Source organism: Arabidopsis thaliana, chromosome 5, assembly GCF_000001735.4.
Source record: "Arabidopsis thaliana chromosome 5, partial sequence".
Taxonomy (NCBI): Eukaryota; Viridiplantae; Streptophyta; class Magnoliopsida; order Brassicales; family Brassicaceae; genus Arabidopsis; species Arabidopsis thaliana.
The window spans coordinates 210,598-224,130 of NC_003076.8; the positions used below are offsets into that span (position 1 = coordinate 210,598).

Below are 13,533 nucleotides of genomic sequence, written 5' to 3' on the forward strand. Positions count from 1 at the left end.
CATGGGAGACTTGTCTTGTGAAGTCTCCTTGAAATTGATTCCGTGTCTCACTGTCACTGTTCCGTAATTTGGGAGGACATTGAATTATTATTTTTGTCGTTGATTATGACACATAACAAGCAGGTTCAATTACTAGTTTAGGAAAAAAAAAAAAGCAGGTTCAATTACTTGCTCGTATGCACTGAAGAAACAACCACAAAAAATGTTTTCAAACTATTGAACGTGGAGATTCGATGAATTGATTGTAATTCTAATATTCTTTTGAAGAAAAATATTCATTGAGGAATGAGGTTCGTCATAATCAATTATGAATATAGAATTGGCTGGTTCAACGATCAAAAATGGATAATCCGGACAATATAACAAAAATGATGACGTTAAGCAAAACATACAGTAATTTTATATAAAAAAATCATAACTGTATGAGTAATCTTTGTGACGTTACAAAATACTAATTTTAATTTTTTTGATAGTATGACTAATCTGTGTGACGTCACGAAAAAATTATATATTAAGGTTTTACCTCCCCGCCACATTCATTTCAGAAACTTTTAGCTATAGACATTCCAACAAATTTATTTTATACTATTGTTCATTAATCATAAGTACTAGTTAAATCATGTTTTGGTCTTTTGAAGCTAAACGATTTGACTAATTCGAAGCAAAAAAGTGAATGTGCTTTATCCACTACTGACTGATACGAGAAGTCGAAGAAACTCTGGTGATTGAGGTCGACGAAACATATCCTACCAACTTGGATCCGAATTCGCTTCTTGAAGACTTTGAATATCCCCACTCATCGTCAATCTCAGGTACATTCTCCTCTCCGTTTAGATACCTAAGCACGATTCTCATCGACGGCCGAGACGCCGGTTTTTGGTGGCAACAGAGCAATCCGACGGCGAGAGCAAGCCTTGCTTCTCCTCCGTCGTAACCAGATCCTAGTCTCGGATCAATCGCACTGAGAATCTCACCGTTCGCGTGAAGCTCCATAACCCAATCGACCAAGAAGAAGGTACCGGAATCCGTTGGTTTTCTCCCGCAAACGATCTCTAACAACAAAACGCCAAACGCGAAAACATCAGACGCAGATGAGGGGTTTCCGTTGCGGGAAAGCTCTGGCGCCATGTACCCGATGGTTCCAACGAGTGCTGTTGTTTCCGATAGCGTTCCGCGTTCGTAAAGCCTCGCGAGTCCAAAATCTCCCAATCTAGGGTTCATCTTTGAATCGATCAAGACATTGCTAGGTTTCACGTCTCTATGAATCACAATCTTCTCCCATTCTTCGTGAAGATACAATAAACCAGACGCGATTCCTTTAGCGATCTGAAAACGAGCGTTCCACGACAAAACGGCGCCGCTTCTTCTCGGTACAGTGTAGAGCAGAGAGTCTAAGCTTCCGTTGGGGATGTAATCGTAAATCAACAAGAGATCGTTTTTGTGTTTGCACCATCCTTGGAGGTTCACCAGATTCTTATGCCTTAGTTTCCCCAAACTCTCGATCTCTGCGACAAATTCTCGAACACCTTGCCTGCTACTTGGAATTATCTTCTTCACTGCGATGGGATCCGAATTCGGCAGTTTTCCTTTGAAAACGGTTCCAAATCCTCCGGTTCCGATGATTCCAGTCTTTTTGAATCCATCCGTGGCTACGTAGAGGTCTCTGTATCTCAATCTGCGAGGATGATCGATTTCCCAGTCTTCAAGAGTCTCTTCTTGTCCCAGTCTCTTCTTGTACATGACGAAGAAGAAGAGTAACACAAGCATGACCAGCATTACTGCCGATAACGCCACGATCATAACAATGACTTGAGAATTTAAACCTTCCTTCTTCGCCTTATTCGGCGGCGGCGGAGGAAGCTCCGAGAGGATTAGAACATCCGCAATTGGACGTTCTCCGCCGCTTGAGAAACTCCAACCCATCACGTAATGAGCACTTGACTGACCTTTCCCCGTCGATGCCGTGAATCCGACGTACATTTCTTCTTGCACAATCTCCAACAGTTTTGGAACATGTTGAGAGATCAAAGGCTTTGTGGGTTTAAACCCTAATCTCGCGGGATAAACGGTGACGTTTAGCATTTGTGTTGCTCCATCATACTCCAAAAGGGCTTGAATAGGATTGCCACTCTCAAGCTGGAAATCTTCTTTTTTGTTGTGATCATCATTGTTGTAATACACGACTGGTTCTTGGAGATCCGAAGTACGACTGTTGTAATTCAGACCGATGTCGTTTCCTATTCTGTCGGTGTTGTCGTCTCTTGATCCTTGCACCGTGTCGAATTCCACTGCGAATACGTGGTTCCTAGGATCCCCATTGTTCTCTTTGTTGAAAACTCCCAAGTACTGTGCGGATCCAGCATTGAGACGATAAGGTGTTGGAGATAGTGTGAATGTGAATCCAAAGCCTTTATTGCTTGAGCTTGAAGGGATTATGACAAAGACGAAAGACGTGCTAAAGGAACGAATTGTGACGTTTGTGGAATTTCTATTAAGCAACCTCACCGGTTTGTGGTAGAAAGCTGTACCGGTAACATTCGACTTTCGGTCAGTGAGTCTCAATAGTCCGTCGGGTTTGATCATCGCGGCTCCTTCAATCCGAATCTTCGATTGGTTTCCGTTAAAACCTCGGAAAGCAAAATTTGTTGTTGTTCTCTGAGCTCGAACATGGACGCTCAAAAACAGGAAAAGCTTGAATAAGAATGAGACTATGAACATGGATCTTTGTGTGCCCATGGGTGAGCGAAGTAAAGAAGGAGATAAAGAGATACTTTGAAGAGTTCTTTGTTAGATAATTTCTTTTATGGACATGAGATGAGAGTTTGTTTTTTTTCTTTCAGATTCTAATGAGTCAAAGAAGATGAAAATTATACCAAAACCAAAAAAGAAGAAGGAACATGGTACTTTCCGCTCAATGTTCACATTACCGTACATTGAAAATATATGGCACCCAATGTTTTTGTGAAAATTAATAAATAGAAAAAAAATATTAGCCATTTATTTCAACAAATAATTTCCATTAAGACTTGGACCAACATGTTTTAGTGCTTGAACTCTGTGGTTAAAAAGAGGTCCAAACGCAACCATCAGGCTGACTTTGACAAATTCTACGTTGACTTTAACATCATGTATTTTATATTTTTCCTTAGGAACAAGAAAGAAAAAAAATAGTCATATGGACTTGGACGTTTGTGATTAAACCTTAAAAGATAAAAAGATAAAATGTCCAATGAATATCGTTTAACCGTTTTAACTTTTAAGTGTTTTCTCAAACTCTCAAGTTTTTCTCTAACAAGTAACACCCACGTATAATTTTCTAAATTACCATTTCAGCAATATCTAGTGAGTTCTAAATTTCTTCATGGACTTGATTTGTCGATTGGTAACAAAATTTAATACAAAAAAGACGCAAATATACATGTCAATTTCACAAGGAAAATTTGCACTAATATTAAAATATCGATATTAATAATTGAGTGATATGTGTGTTATAGCTTTTGGGTCATGCTAAGGTTGCTAACTTGTAACAACAATTTAGAAATAGACAACCCAACATATTTATTTTTGAGTTTTATGTTTTTGCTCATTTTTAAAGCTTTTTTAAAAGCTAAACGAATTTAATTGGTGACTGATATTTTTCATCGTAGTTTAAAACTAAAGAGAATCAATTTCTAAGATTAATCGGCCAAGCATCTTAGCAATTTACAAATGTAAAATAAGATTCCAGTTCGTAGCCGTAAATGTTGCATACCGTCTGTTATTTAAAATTATTTTACCGCTCTTAGCTATACGCTTTTGTTAAACTAGCCGTTTGAATGCTAAATACCAAAAATACCATAAGAAGTGAAAAACAAAATTTGTACTACTGTTATTGCTTATAAGTTACAACAGAAAAAAACTCGAAGTAATTGACTTTGTACTATCTACCACTGATAACAGAACTAGAAGAAACCCTTGTAACGGAGAAAGATGGGACTGAGCTCGAAGCCCTATCCGATGAAACATATCCTTCAAAGTTGGATCCTAAATCGCTTCTTGAAGAATCCGAGTATCCCCAATCGTTATCAATTTCAGGTACATCATCATCTCCGTTCAAATACCTAAGCACCGTTCTCATGGACGGCCGAGACGTCGGTCTTTGATGGCAACAGAGCAATCCCACAACAAGAGCAAGCCGTGCCTCAACGCCGTCGTAACCAAATCCAAGTCTCGGATCCACCGCATGGAGAATCTCTCCTCTCGCGTGCAATTCCATAACCCAATCGGCCAAGAAGAATGTCCCTGAGTCAGTCGGTCTTCTCCCGGAGACTATCTCTAATAACAAAACGCCAAACGCAAAAACATCAGACGCAGACGAAGATTTGCCGTTGCGTGCTAGCTCTGGTGCCATGTACCCAATTGTGCCCACGACTACGGTCGTGTTCGATTGCGATCCGCGTTCGTAAAGCCTCGCGAGTCCAAAATCTCCCAACCTAGGATTCATATCGTCCTCAATCAAAACGTTGCTAGGTTTTATGTCTCTGTGAATCACAACCTTTTCCCATTCTTCATGGAGATACAACAAACCAGACGCGATTCCTTTAGCAATCTTAAAACGTGCGTTCCACGACAAAACAACACCGCTCTGTCTTGGTCTACTGTAGAGCAGCGAGTCTAAGCTTCCGTTAGGGATATAATCATAAATTAACAAGAGATCGTTTTTTTGCTTGCACCATCCTTGAAGGTTGACCAGATTCTTATGCCTTAATCTCCCCAAACTCTCGATCTCTGCGATGAATTCTCGAACACCTTGCATACTATTCGGAGTTATCTTCTTCACGGCGATTTGATCAGACGAAGGTGACGATAAGTTTCCTCGGAAAACGGTTCCAAATCCTCCAGTTCCGACAATCCTATTCTCCTTGAATCCATCCGTAGCAGCGTAGAGATCTTTATATCTAAGTCTATGAGGATGATTGATTTCCCAGTCTTCAAGAACCTCTCCTTGTTGCAATCGTTTCTTGTACATCACGAAAAAGAAGAGTAACGCAAGCAAGATCACTGTTACTCCCGATAGAGCTACGATCAGAGCGAGTACTTGAGAATTGTAACCTCTCTTCTTCGCCGTGTTCGGAGGCGGACGAGGAAGTTCCAAGAGGTCAAGCGTATCTTCAGTTAGAAGATCACCGCCGCTAGAAAAACTCCAGCCCATGACGTAGTGAGCACTCGACTGATCTCTCCCTGTAGCTGCTGTGAATCCAACATACATTTCTTCTTGCACGATTTGCGACAACTTTGGAACAGGTCGCGAGATCAAAGGCCTTACGGGTCTAGACTTCAAGTTAGCCGGGTAGACAGTTAAGTTTAGCGTTTGAGTTGGCCCATCGTAATCCAAAATTGCTCGGATTGGATCGCCACTCTGTAGTGGGAAATCCTCTTTCCGGTTAGGATCTTCGTTGTCGTAATACACGACCGGTTCTTGGACATCAGATGTTAAACTGTTGAAATTCAGACCGATGTGATTGCCTGTTCTATCGGCACCGTCTTTAAAACCTTGCACTGTGTCGAATTCCACAGCAAAAACGTGATTCGTCGAATTCCCGTCGTTTGCTTTGTTGAGAAGTCCCAAGTACTGTGCGGATTCGGCTCCGGTACGATCAGGGGTTGGAGATAGCGTGAAGGTGAAGCCAAAACCTCCGTTGCTAGAGCTTGTAGGGATGATGACAAATACGAAGGAAGTGCTAAAAGAACGGATTGTGGAGTTTGTGGAACTTGTATTAGTCTCCAGCAATCTCACAGGTTTGTGGTAGAAAGATGTACCGGTAACGTTTGAGTTTCGGTCAGTGAGCCTCAATAGTCCGTCGAGTTTGATCGTCGCAGCTCCCGTTGTCACAATATTTGATTGGTTTCCGCTAAAACCTCGGAAAATAAACTCTGTTTTTGGAGTCTCCGTTGTTGTTCTTTGAGCTCGAGTAGGGATGGTCAAAAGCAAGAAGAGCACGAGCATAAATGAGATTATGGATCTTGCAGTACCCATTAATGATCGGTACATTAGAAACATACAAAAGAAAAACAGAGAGAAGGCGTTTTGGAAAAGATAACAAGAATAATTTAAGGATTAGAGAAGTTGTTATAAGGAGGGAGACTGAAGAAAGAAGAATTTATAAGTTTTAAACTAGAAATTGCGTATGTTCTTCCCCTTTGAAAACTGGTTCACATTAGCGCGAGTATTGAACAAATATATATATATGAAACTCCAATGCTTTGTGGTCAATTTAATATTTGGAAGAAAAAAAGTTAAAATAATTGACAAATATATATTGATTGTCAACCAAGAAAGAAATTTCAATATTTTAAAGTTGTGGCTAGGACCAAAATACTATCATTTGTCATCTGTTAGTTATAAGATATCAATGATTTGGTTGTTTAAGATGATTTTTCTAATCGATTTTTTTTTTTTAAAAGAATAATAATATCTCTGTTTCTGTTTCTTTGTAATCGATTTCTAATCTAGTGTTATTCAATCGATTATTATTTTGTTGTTTTACTTGAAACATGTATCATTGATGATTTTCAACAACAAATTACATTTTAATTTTATTTAGCTAGTGACTTTGAAATACAAGTATGCAAACTAAATATGTAACAAATTTACATATTTATGGGGTTAAAATGCAAAGCCATATTAAGATATTTACAAATTTCAAAATATAAAAAATGATCTAAATTTCATGTTATCTTTTATGCTGGAAACTAACTTTTTTTATTTTTTTTTTCTTTTCTCAAAAGTCCTACGCATATATGTAGTCTGTCTTTGACAAATTCCACATCGTTCTTTGAATATGCAGATATTTTATAGTTTGTAGGGACAAAAACAAAAATAATTTGACTTTGAACAAGGACATTGTGTGATTTAAACTCTAAAATATAATATATAATATTGGTGATTAGATTGAGTTCCGAACTTATACGACTGCAGTAACTTTTTTTCCTTTATACAATAATGATTAATCTACCAATGATTAGTAGTAATATCATATGTTTACTTTAATCACTTTTTCACATTTGCCAGAAGAAACAACCTTTTATGGTTACGCCATGTGGGTCTCTTGTTAGTTGTTACTACCGCATATAATTATTATATTTAAATAAGCATTTATTACGAAATCTGATCTGATAAGTGCTGCAAATTCCTTGATTCGAATTGTCACATGACACATACTAAATCCTTATCAGTATGACTTTGTAAATGTTGTCCTAGTTTCAATATTTCTCTTTTGCGTATTTATTTACCCATGATGATCCTTAATGATGTAGTATTGGAACTATAGAAGATCACGTCATGTGGTCGCGTGAGATTTGAAATACGTGGCTCAACCCTATCCGATTTTTAAAACTAAACCATGTTTTTACATAGTTGTTGATTGTCAATCCGGTCCGATTTCAAATGGCTGGGCTTTAAACTAATTGTTGGACACGAGACAAAGAACCCAATGGGCCGAGCCCAATTTTTAAACACAGTTCCAAAACTTGAATTATAGTTTAGTGAGAAAAAAAAGAGTTAATGCGAGCTTTGAATGTGTCAATCGAATCTTATCTACCACTGATTAAAGAAGTTGAAGAAATTCTGGTGAGAGACGAAGATGTGTGTGAGTGTGAGCTCGAAGCCCTATCCGACGAAATGTATCCGACGAGTTTCGATCCTAAATCTGTTCTTGAAGAATCTGAATATCCCCAATTGTCGTGAATCTCAGGAACATCTTCGTCTCTGTTCAGGTACCTGAGCACCATTCTCATCAGCGGCCGAGATTCCGGTTTGTGGTGACAACAGAGCAAACCGACGGCGAGAGCTAGCCTTGCCTCTCCTTCGTCGTAACCAGATCCGAGTCTCGGGTCGATCGCACTGAGGATCTCACCGCTCGCTTGTAGCTCCATAACCCAGTCGGCTATAAAGAAGGTCCCAGAGTCCGTCGGTTTCCTCCCGGAGACGATCTCTAACAGCAAAACGCCAAACGCGAAAACGTCGGAAGCTGATGAGGAGTTTCCGTTGCGGGCTAGCTCCGGCGCCATATATCCAATCGTGCCGACGACTACGGTGGTGCACGATTGAGATCCGCGTTCGTAAAGCCTCGCGAGTCCAAAGTCTCCCAATCTAGGATTCATATCGGAGTCAATCAGAACATTGCTAGGTTTCACGTCTCTGTGAATCACGATCTGTTCCCATTCTTCGTGGAGATACAACAAACCAGACGCGATTCCTTTAGCGATTTGAAAACGCGCGTTCCACGACAAAACGGCTCCGCTTCTTCTCGGTTTACTGTAAAGCAGCGAGTCCAAGCTTCCGTTGGGAATATAATCGTAGATCAACAAGAGATCGTTTCTGTGTTTACACCATCCTTGGAGGTTCACCAGATTCTTATGCCTTAATCTCCCCAAACTCTCAATCTCCGCGACAAATTCTCGAACACCTTGCATGCTATTTGGGGTTATCTTCTTCACTGCGATTTGATCAGACGATGATCTGATGTTTCCTCTGTAAACAATTCCGAATCCTCCGGTTCCGACAACCCTATTCTCCTTGAATCCCTCAGTAGCCTTGTAGAGGTCTCTGTATCGAAATCTGTGAGGATGATCGATTTCCCAATCTTCTAGAATCTCTTCTTGCTGCATTCGTTTTTTGTACATCATGAAGAGGAACAGCAACACCAACATGATCGATATAACAGTCGATAAAGCCACGATAAGAGCGATGACCTTACCATTGTAACCTCTCTTCTTCGCCTTATTCGGAGGCGGAGGAGGAAGTTGGGAGATGTCGAGCATAGCTGCAAGTGGATGTTCTCCACCGCTTGCGAAACTCCAACCCATGACGTAATGAGCACTCGATTGTCCGTGTCTCCCAGTCGCTGCTGTGAATCCGACGAACATTTCGTCTACGACAATATCTGACAGTTTTGGAACCTCTCGTGAGATCAAGGGGATTCTTGGTTTATATCCCAATCTGGTTGGGTAAACAGTGAGGTTAAGCGTTTTGGTTGGTCCGTGATAATCCAAGAAGACTTGGATTGGCTCGCCGCTCACCAGTTGGAATTCCTCTTTCTGACTATCGTTGTTGTTGAAGTAAGCCACTGGTTCTTGGACATCTGAAGAGAGACTGTTGAAATTTAGACCGATGTGGTTGCCTATTCGATTTGTTCCGTCTTTGAATCCTTGTACCGTATCGAACTCCACAGCGAAAACGTGATTGCTCGAATTCCCGTCGTTTCTTTCGTTGAGAAGCCCCATGTACTGCTCGGGATCCGCATCTGTACGGTTTGGGGTTGGAGAGAGTGTGAATGTGAAGCCGAAACCTCCGTTGCTTGTTGAGCTTGAAGGGATTATGAAGATGAAAGAAGTGCTAAAGGAACGAACCGTCGTATTGGTGGAGTTACTGTCGAGCAATCTCACCGGTTTATGGTAGAAAGCGGTACCAACAACGTCCGAGTTTCGATCGGTGAGCCTCAAAAGTCCGTTGGATGTGATGGTTGAATCTCCTTGCATATGAATTTCTGATTGGTTTCCTTTGAAACCGTGGAAAATGAACTCTGTTGTCGTCTCTGTTGTTGCTACATGAGCTCTAACAAGGAAGAGCACCAACAAGAGAGAGACCATGGATTTTGCTCTGCCCATAAGTGATCGATAGGGATAAGAGGGATAACCAAAAACAAAATTGAGGTAGGAAAGTGAAACAAAAACAGAAATAACGGCTTTGGGAGATGACAACAGAAGATGATTCTTAGAAGGAGAAGTGAGTTTGGTTTCTCTTACAGATTGTCGATGATCGAGATGAAGAAGCAAAGAAGACAGAGAGAGAAAAAAAATGTCAACAACTTCCTAACTTGCAGGTTTTTGATAAATAGTAAAATGATACATTGTAGGATGCTCTATAATTAAGGGAAAGTATCTTTTATTGTTATAAAGTCCAAATGGAAGTAGCATAGATAGGGCTGACTTTGACAAAGTCCAAATTAACTTGGAATTTCCTGATACTTTACACATTGGGTGTGAAAGAAAGGAGACGAGATATTAAATAAGTCATTTGGACTGAGGACATTGTGCGACTTCAACTATCAAAGATCAAATAAGATCTTTGGAGAGGGGATTAAGTGAGTCACAATGCTTATAGTAACATAGTAACATGAGTGCAGTAAGTTTTCGAATTTCAACGCGCTTTATTTTCATAGTTTAGTTTGTTTGACTGTCTTTTATATAATCCCCCACATGCAATATGTTTGTTTGACTGTCATTTATATAATCCCTCACATGCAATATGTTAGTTAATGATCTAAGCATTGCTCGTGAGATCAAAACGAGTTCATCGACTCGATTAGTAAGAGAAAAAGTCGTTGTGGATTTGACTTGGTAGAAGTACATGTAGCATACTAGCATTTGTTCGTTGTTGATTTATTTTATTACAGTACAACGCCTTAGCATTAAAGCATACAAGATCACGTCACGTGAGATGGCGTAACTAGGGGATGCCAGATAAATATAATGTCTGAATGTCAGGTCAGCTTCATTTAATTGGTTATGGGCTTTTTTCTAAATCATTCATTCACGAGGTGAAATAAGCCCAATGGGCTGATCCCACGTTTGAAATAGTTTATACTTTCTCAAATTAAATCGGTCCGTTAAAGTTAAACCAAATCTAGATAATTTTTCCCTCTGATTTTGAATTTTTCTGACGGTTTGGGGATATTAGCGCAGAATTGGAGCTAGGTTAGTGGATTGTTCATTGTCCGGTGTCGGAGATGAGAGATCAGTCGAGGAATTTCGAAATGGTAATTTCATGGGGAGATGAATTGATCCATGTTTTGGATGATAGGAAAGGATTTGACGTGTTGGTACAAACTCTCGAGCAACTGAGAGCTATTCCATTCTCCTGCGACGAAGATTTTAAAGAGATACATGAATCTCTCCAAGGTTGAATGCCTTCTTAAATTGGGTTGATGTGTGTTTGATTAAGTGGTGAATTTAATTTTGTTGCGCAGATTTGCAGAAGAAACTCGATGTTTGCAAGGAGAAGACAGATGAGGCAAATTCAGAGATTGCGGATGAAGAAGAAATTGAGCGTCTTCAGAAAGAGCTTGATGAAGAGCTAGAACTAGAGTGCAAGCTGAAGGAGGAGCTTAGATACGTATTTCACTGAACTGAGCTTAAACATCTCGTCCGTTGATTCAATGTCATGACTAATTTTGGTTTTTGTCGACACATTCATAGCTGATGAACTCAAAGACCTGAATTCTCAGGAGGCATTATTTGAAGAGCACAGATTAGCTATAAAGAGGAACAAGCGGGACCAGTTGAGAACCGAGTAAGATTTTGACGAATCCGCTTTTTAGTCTTTTTTGGGCTTCATATTTCCGTCTTTATGTTGTTTGAATGTTCATATTTACTTGTTAGATTTAACAAGTAGTGATTTTGCTTATGCTCTATTTTTTGTTCTTTGCAGGACAAAGCTTCCTATGTATGCTTCTGTCACTCGAGTTATACCAAACATTGATGATTCATTGAAGACCTCAGGCTGTATCCTTTTGCTTTAAACAAATTTCTATCTACTTTGTGAACTTTCTAAATTTAAATCTCGTTCAACCTTGTCCTAAGGGTTTTTAATCCTTAATACGACAGATATGGTTGGTCGAGACAAAAGGCTAATGGACAAGTTCGAATTCGATTCAAACAAGAGTACTTCTGTCTACGAGACATGTAATGGTATTTGGGATATTATAAACAGGCAATAGACAGCCTTAACAACCAAACCGCCTTTGTTTATGATTCGTTAGATGTAAAAAGCTTCATGGCCTCTGTACTATGAACAATATCTGATGTTATGAGTTCCTTTTTTGTTCTTGTTGAATACCTCTCTGTAGGTATCAGTGCTTAACTTTTTTTTTTTTTTTATCTACTGTAACCTTTAGCCTCCAAAATCTTCAGAAACATATCTAAATATTGGATGTTGAAAAAGAATGCATCTTATATTTATCTATTTGTGCAGATTGTTGCAAATCCAGTCTTAACGTGTAGAACGAATTGGAGAGGAGCAAATTCTGACTGGTAAGCAGTTTCTGATTTCCCATACATTTCAGTGCATTGAATTATCTTAGGAATTCTAAGGATAATTCCTAAGGATTTTTGATTCAAATCTTAGTGATTGGAATAGCAAACTTGGGGACTGTTACTTAGCTTCTCCACTGAACTATTGGACCTGCTTAGTGTCTCCACCGAACTGTTGAGGATCCTGCACGCTTCTGGTACTTGGTTACTTCCATAAGCATTGCATACATACATGACAAAGTTCTGGTAGTTCTGTTCACCAAAGACATATAAATGAAAAGTTTTCTTTCTCCTTTGATCTTGAAAGTTATTAGCTTAATTTATAGGACTAACCTCTTGAAGTGGTAGGTTATTCACAACCACCCATGGTACAAATCTATGTGCTGGATAAAGTTCAGAAGTTTCTTCAGCATACCTCTGTTCAAGCTGCACATTGTCACATAGATGTCATTTTTTCTTGCTTATTATATGTTTAGCTTTCCTGTTGTGGCTGTATAAGTTAACTAATGTTCTCTCCTCTGAGCAGGATTTACCTGGTTTCCGTATCCGTTAATGTAACAATCAACCGCTGCTCTGCTCAATCCAACCATTTCTAAACAATCAGCCCATTTTTCAAGTTTGTTCTCCAAGACTAGCTGTTCCGTACAGTAGATGTATCCAAAATGCTTCATCTGCAAGTGACATAGGCAGAGCACATATAATTCACATTAACAGTCAAAGCCTCTATATGGTAATCTTACTGCATAAATCCAAGAAGATTTTGGTAGCTTTTACCGTTTAAGAGACTTACCACATCAGGGTATGCGTTTATTGCACAGGCATGAATTGCGTTGAGCGCACACTCAGCTTCTCCGTGCTGAAAACAAAGCAACAGTCAAATGCTATGTCCTAATTCTATGATGTACAATGCAAGTGAGACATAGCAAGAAGAGTCCAAGACCTGGCAGAGAATGGTTCCATCTGGTCTGATAGCGGCGTTGCCCCATGGAACGAGCTGGAGATCAATGGATGAGATTAAGCCGGTTTCGAAGATCTTAGGCAAGCGGTTGACGATGAATTCTGCACAGAAGGGGCATAGAGCTTCGTAGTATAAACTTAGTGTAACTTTCTGGCTTGAAGACAGAGATAAGAGGCAGAAGAAGATTGTGCAACTTGTGATGCAAAGCCTCTGATATGATGCCATTGGTGGAAACAAGAAGAAGAGGAAGATTGCAGAGAATTGTTTTTGACTCTTGCTTTATTCTTGTGTCTCATTAAACAAGGAAAGTAAGACATAAAACTGTTTCTTATTACTTTCAGTGATTCGTTGATGCTTTATTATTGTTTAAAGGCATCTTGGGCGTTTTGGCGTTGAAACAATTGTTGCGGCGTTGTTTGATTTAACTGAAAACGGCACGTAGTTAGTTTTCGGAATATCAAAACGACATGATGTTTAATCGCTGGGTTGGGTCAGTCACACTT

The 13,533-nt window shown here is 39.6% G+C and overlaps 5 protein-coding genes and 2 long non-coding RNA genes across 13 annotated transcripts; 3 read left to right on the forward strand and 4 right to left on the reverse strand.

Annotated features, from left to right (window-relative positions):
• Window positions 1–381: 381 nt before the first annotated feature.
• LECRKA4.1 (lectin receptor kinase a4.1) lies at window positions 382–2,875 on the reverse strand. Its single transcript, NM_120232.2, has one exon. It carries the CDS (start codon window positions 2,734–2,736, stop codon window positions 688–690), a length of 2,049 nt encoding a protein of 682 aa, NP_195774.1. The 5' UTR covers window positions 2,737–2,875; the 3' UTR covers window positions 382–687.
• Window positions 420–2,996, forward strand: AT5G01542. The gene has a single exon (NR_142515.1). It is a non-coding gene; the product is annotated as an other RNA (long non-coding RNA).
• Window positions 2,997–3,775: 779 nt separating this feature from the next.
• LECRKA4.2 (lectin receptor kinase a4.1) lies at window positions 3,776–6,176 on the reverse strand. The gene has a single exon (NM_120233.2). It carries the CDS (start codon window positions 6,038–6,040, stop codon window positions 3,920–3,922), a length of 2,121 nt encoding a protein of 706 aa, NP_195775.2. The 5' UTR covers window positions 6,041–6,176; the 3' UTR covers window positions 3,776–3,919.
• Window positions 6,177–7,431: 1,255 nt separating this feature from the next.
• LECRKA4.3 (lectin receptor kinase a4.3) lies at window positions 7,432–10,601 on the reverse strand. Its single transcript, NM_120234.4, has one exon. It carries the CDS (start codon window positions 9,646–9,648, stop codon window positions 7,573–7,575), a length of 2,076 nt encoding a protein of 691 aa, NP_195776.2. The 5' UTR covers window positions 9,649–10,601; the 3' UTR covers window positions 7,432–7,572.
• AT5G01570 (plectin-like protein) lies at window positions 10,377–12,201 on the forward strand (the record flags this gene model as incomplete). 5 transcript variants are annotated; one of them, NM_001342595.1, is made up of 7 exons in its annotated part: window positions 10,711–10,941; window positions 11,010–11,151; window positions 11,231–11,332; window positions 11,471–11,544; window positions 11,647–11,730; window positions 12,043–12,072; window positions 12,167–12,201. In NM_001342595.1, the coding sequence occupies exons 1-7, from the start codon at window positions 10,770–10,772 to the stop codon at window positions 12,199–12,201; spliced, it is 639 nt and encodes a 212-aa protein (NP_001318452.1). In that variant the 5' UTR covers window positions 10,711–10,769. The 5 variants fall into 5 exon arrangements, with proteins under 5 accessions (NP_001331950.1, NP_001331947.1, NP_001331949.1 ...); NM_001342596.1 differs by lacking the exons at window positions 12,043–12,072; window positions 12,167–12,201 and adding an exon at window positions 10,377–10,527 and having other exon boundaries at window positions 10,726–10,941; window positions 11,647–11,839; NM_001342599.1 differs by lacking the exons at window positions 12,043–12,072; window positions 12,167–12,201 and adding an exon at window positions 12,014–12,042 and having other exon boundaries at window positions 10,532–10,941.
• AT5G00780 lies at window positions 11,914–13,437 on the forward strand. 3 transcript variants are annotated; one of them, NR_142429.1, is made up of 4 exons: window positions 11,914–12,072; window positions 12,167–12,269; window positions 12,599–12,802; window positions 12,891–13,335. It is a non-coding gene; the product is annotated as an other RNA (long non-coding RNA). The 3 variants fall into 3 exon arrangements; NR_142430.1 differs by having other exon boundaries at window positions 11,931–12,269; window positions 12,891–13,437; NR_142431.1 differs by lacking the exons at window positions 11,914–12,072; window positions 12,167–12,269 and having other exon boundaries at window positions 12,333–12,802; window positions 12,891–13,436.
• Window positions 12,163–13,255, reverse strand: OSH1 (gamma interferon responsive lysosomal thiol (GILT) reductase family protein; the record flags this gene model as incomplete). Its single annotated transcript, NM_120236.1, has 5 exons — window positions 12,163–12,324; window positions 12,406–12,498; window positions 12,606–12,743; window positions 12,863–12,928; window positions 13,013–13,255. The coding sequence occupies 5 exons, from the start codon at window positions 13,253–13,255 to the stop codon at window positions 12,163–12,165; spliced, it is 702 nt and encodes a 233-aa protein (NP_195778.1).
• Window positions 13,438–13,533: the final 96 nt, after the last annotated feature.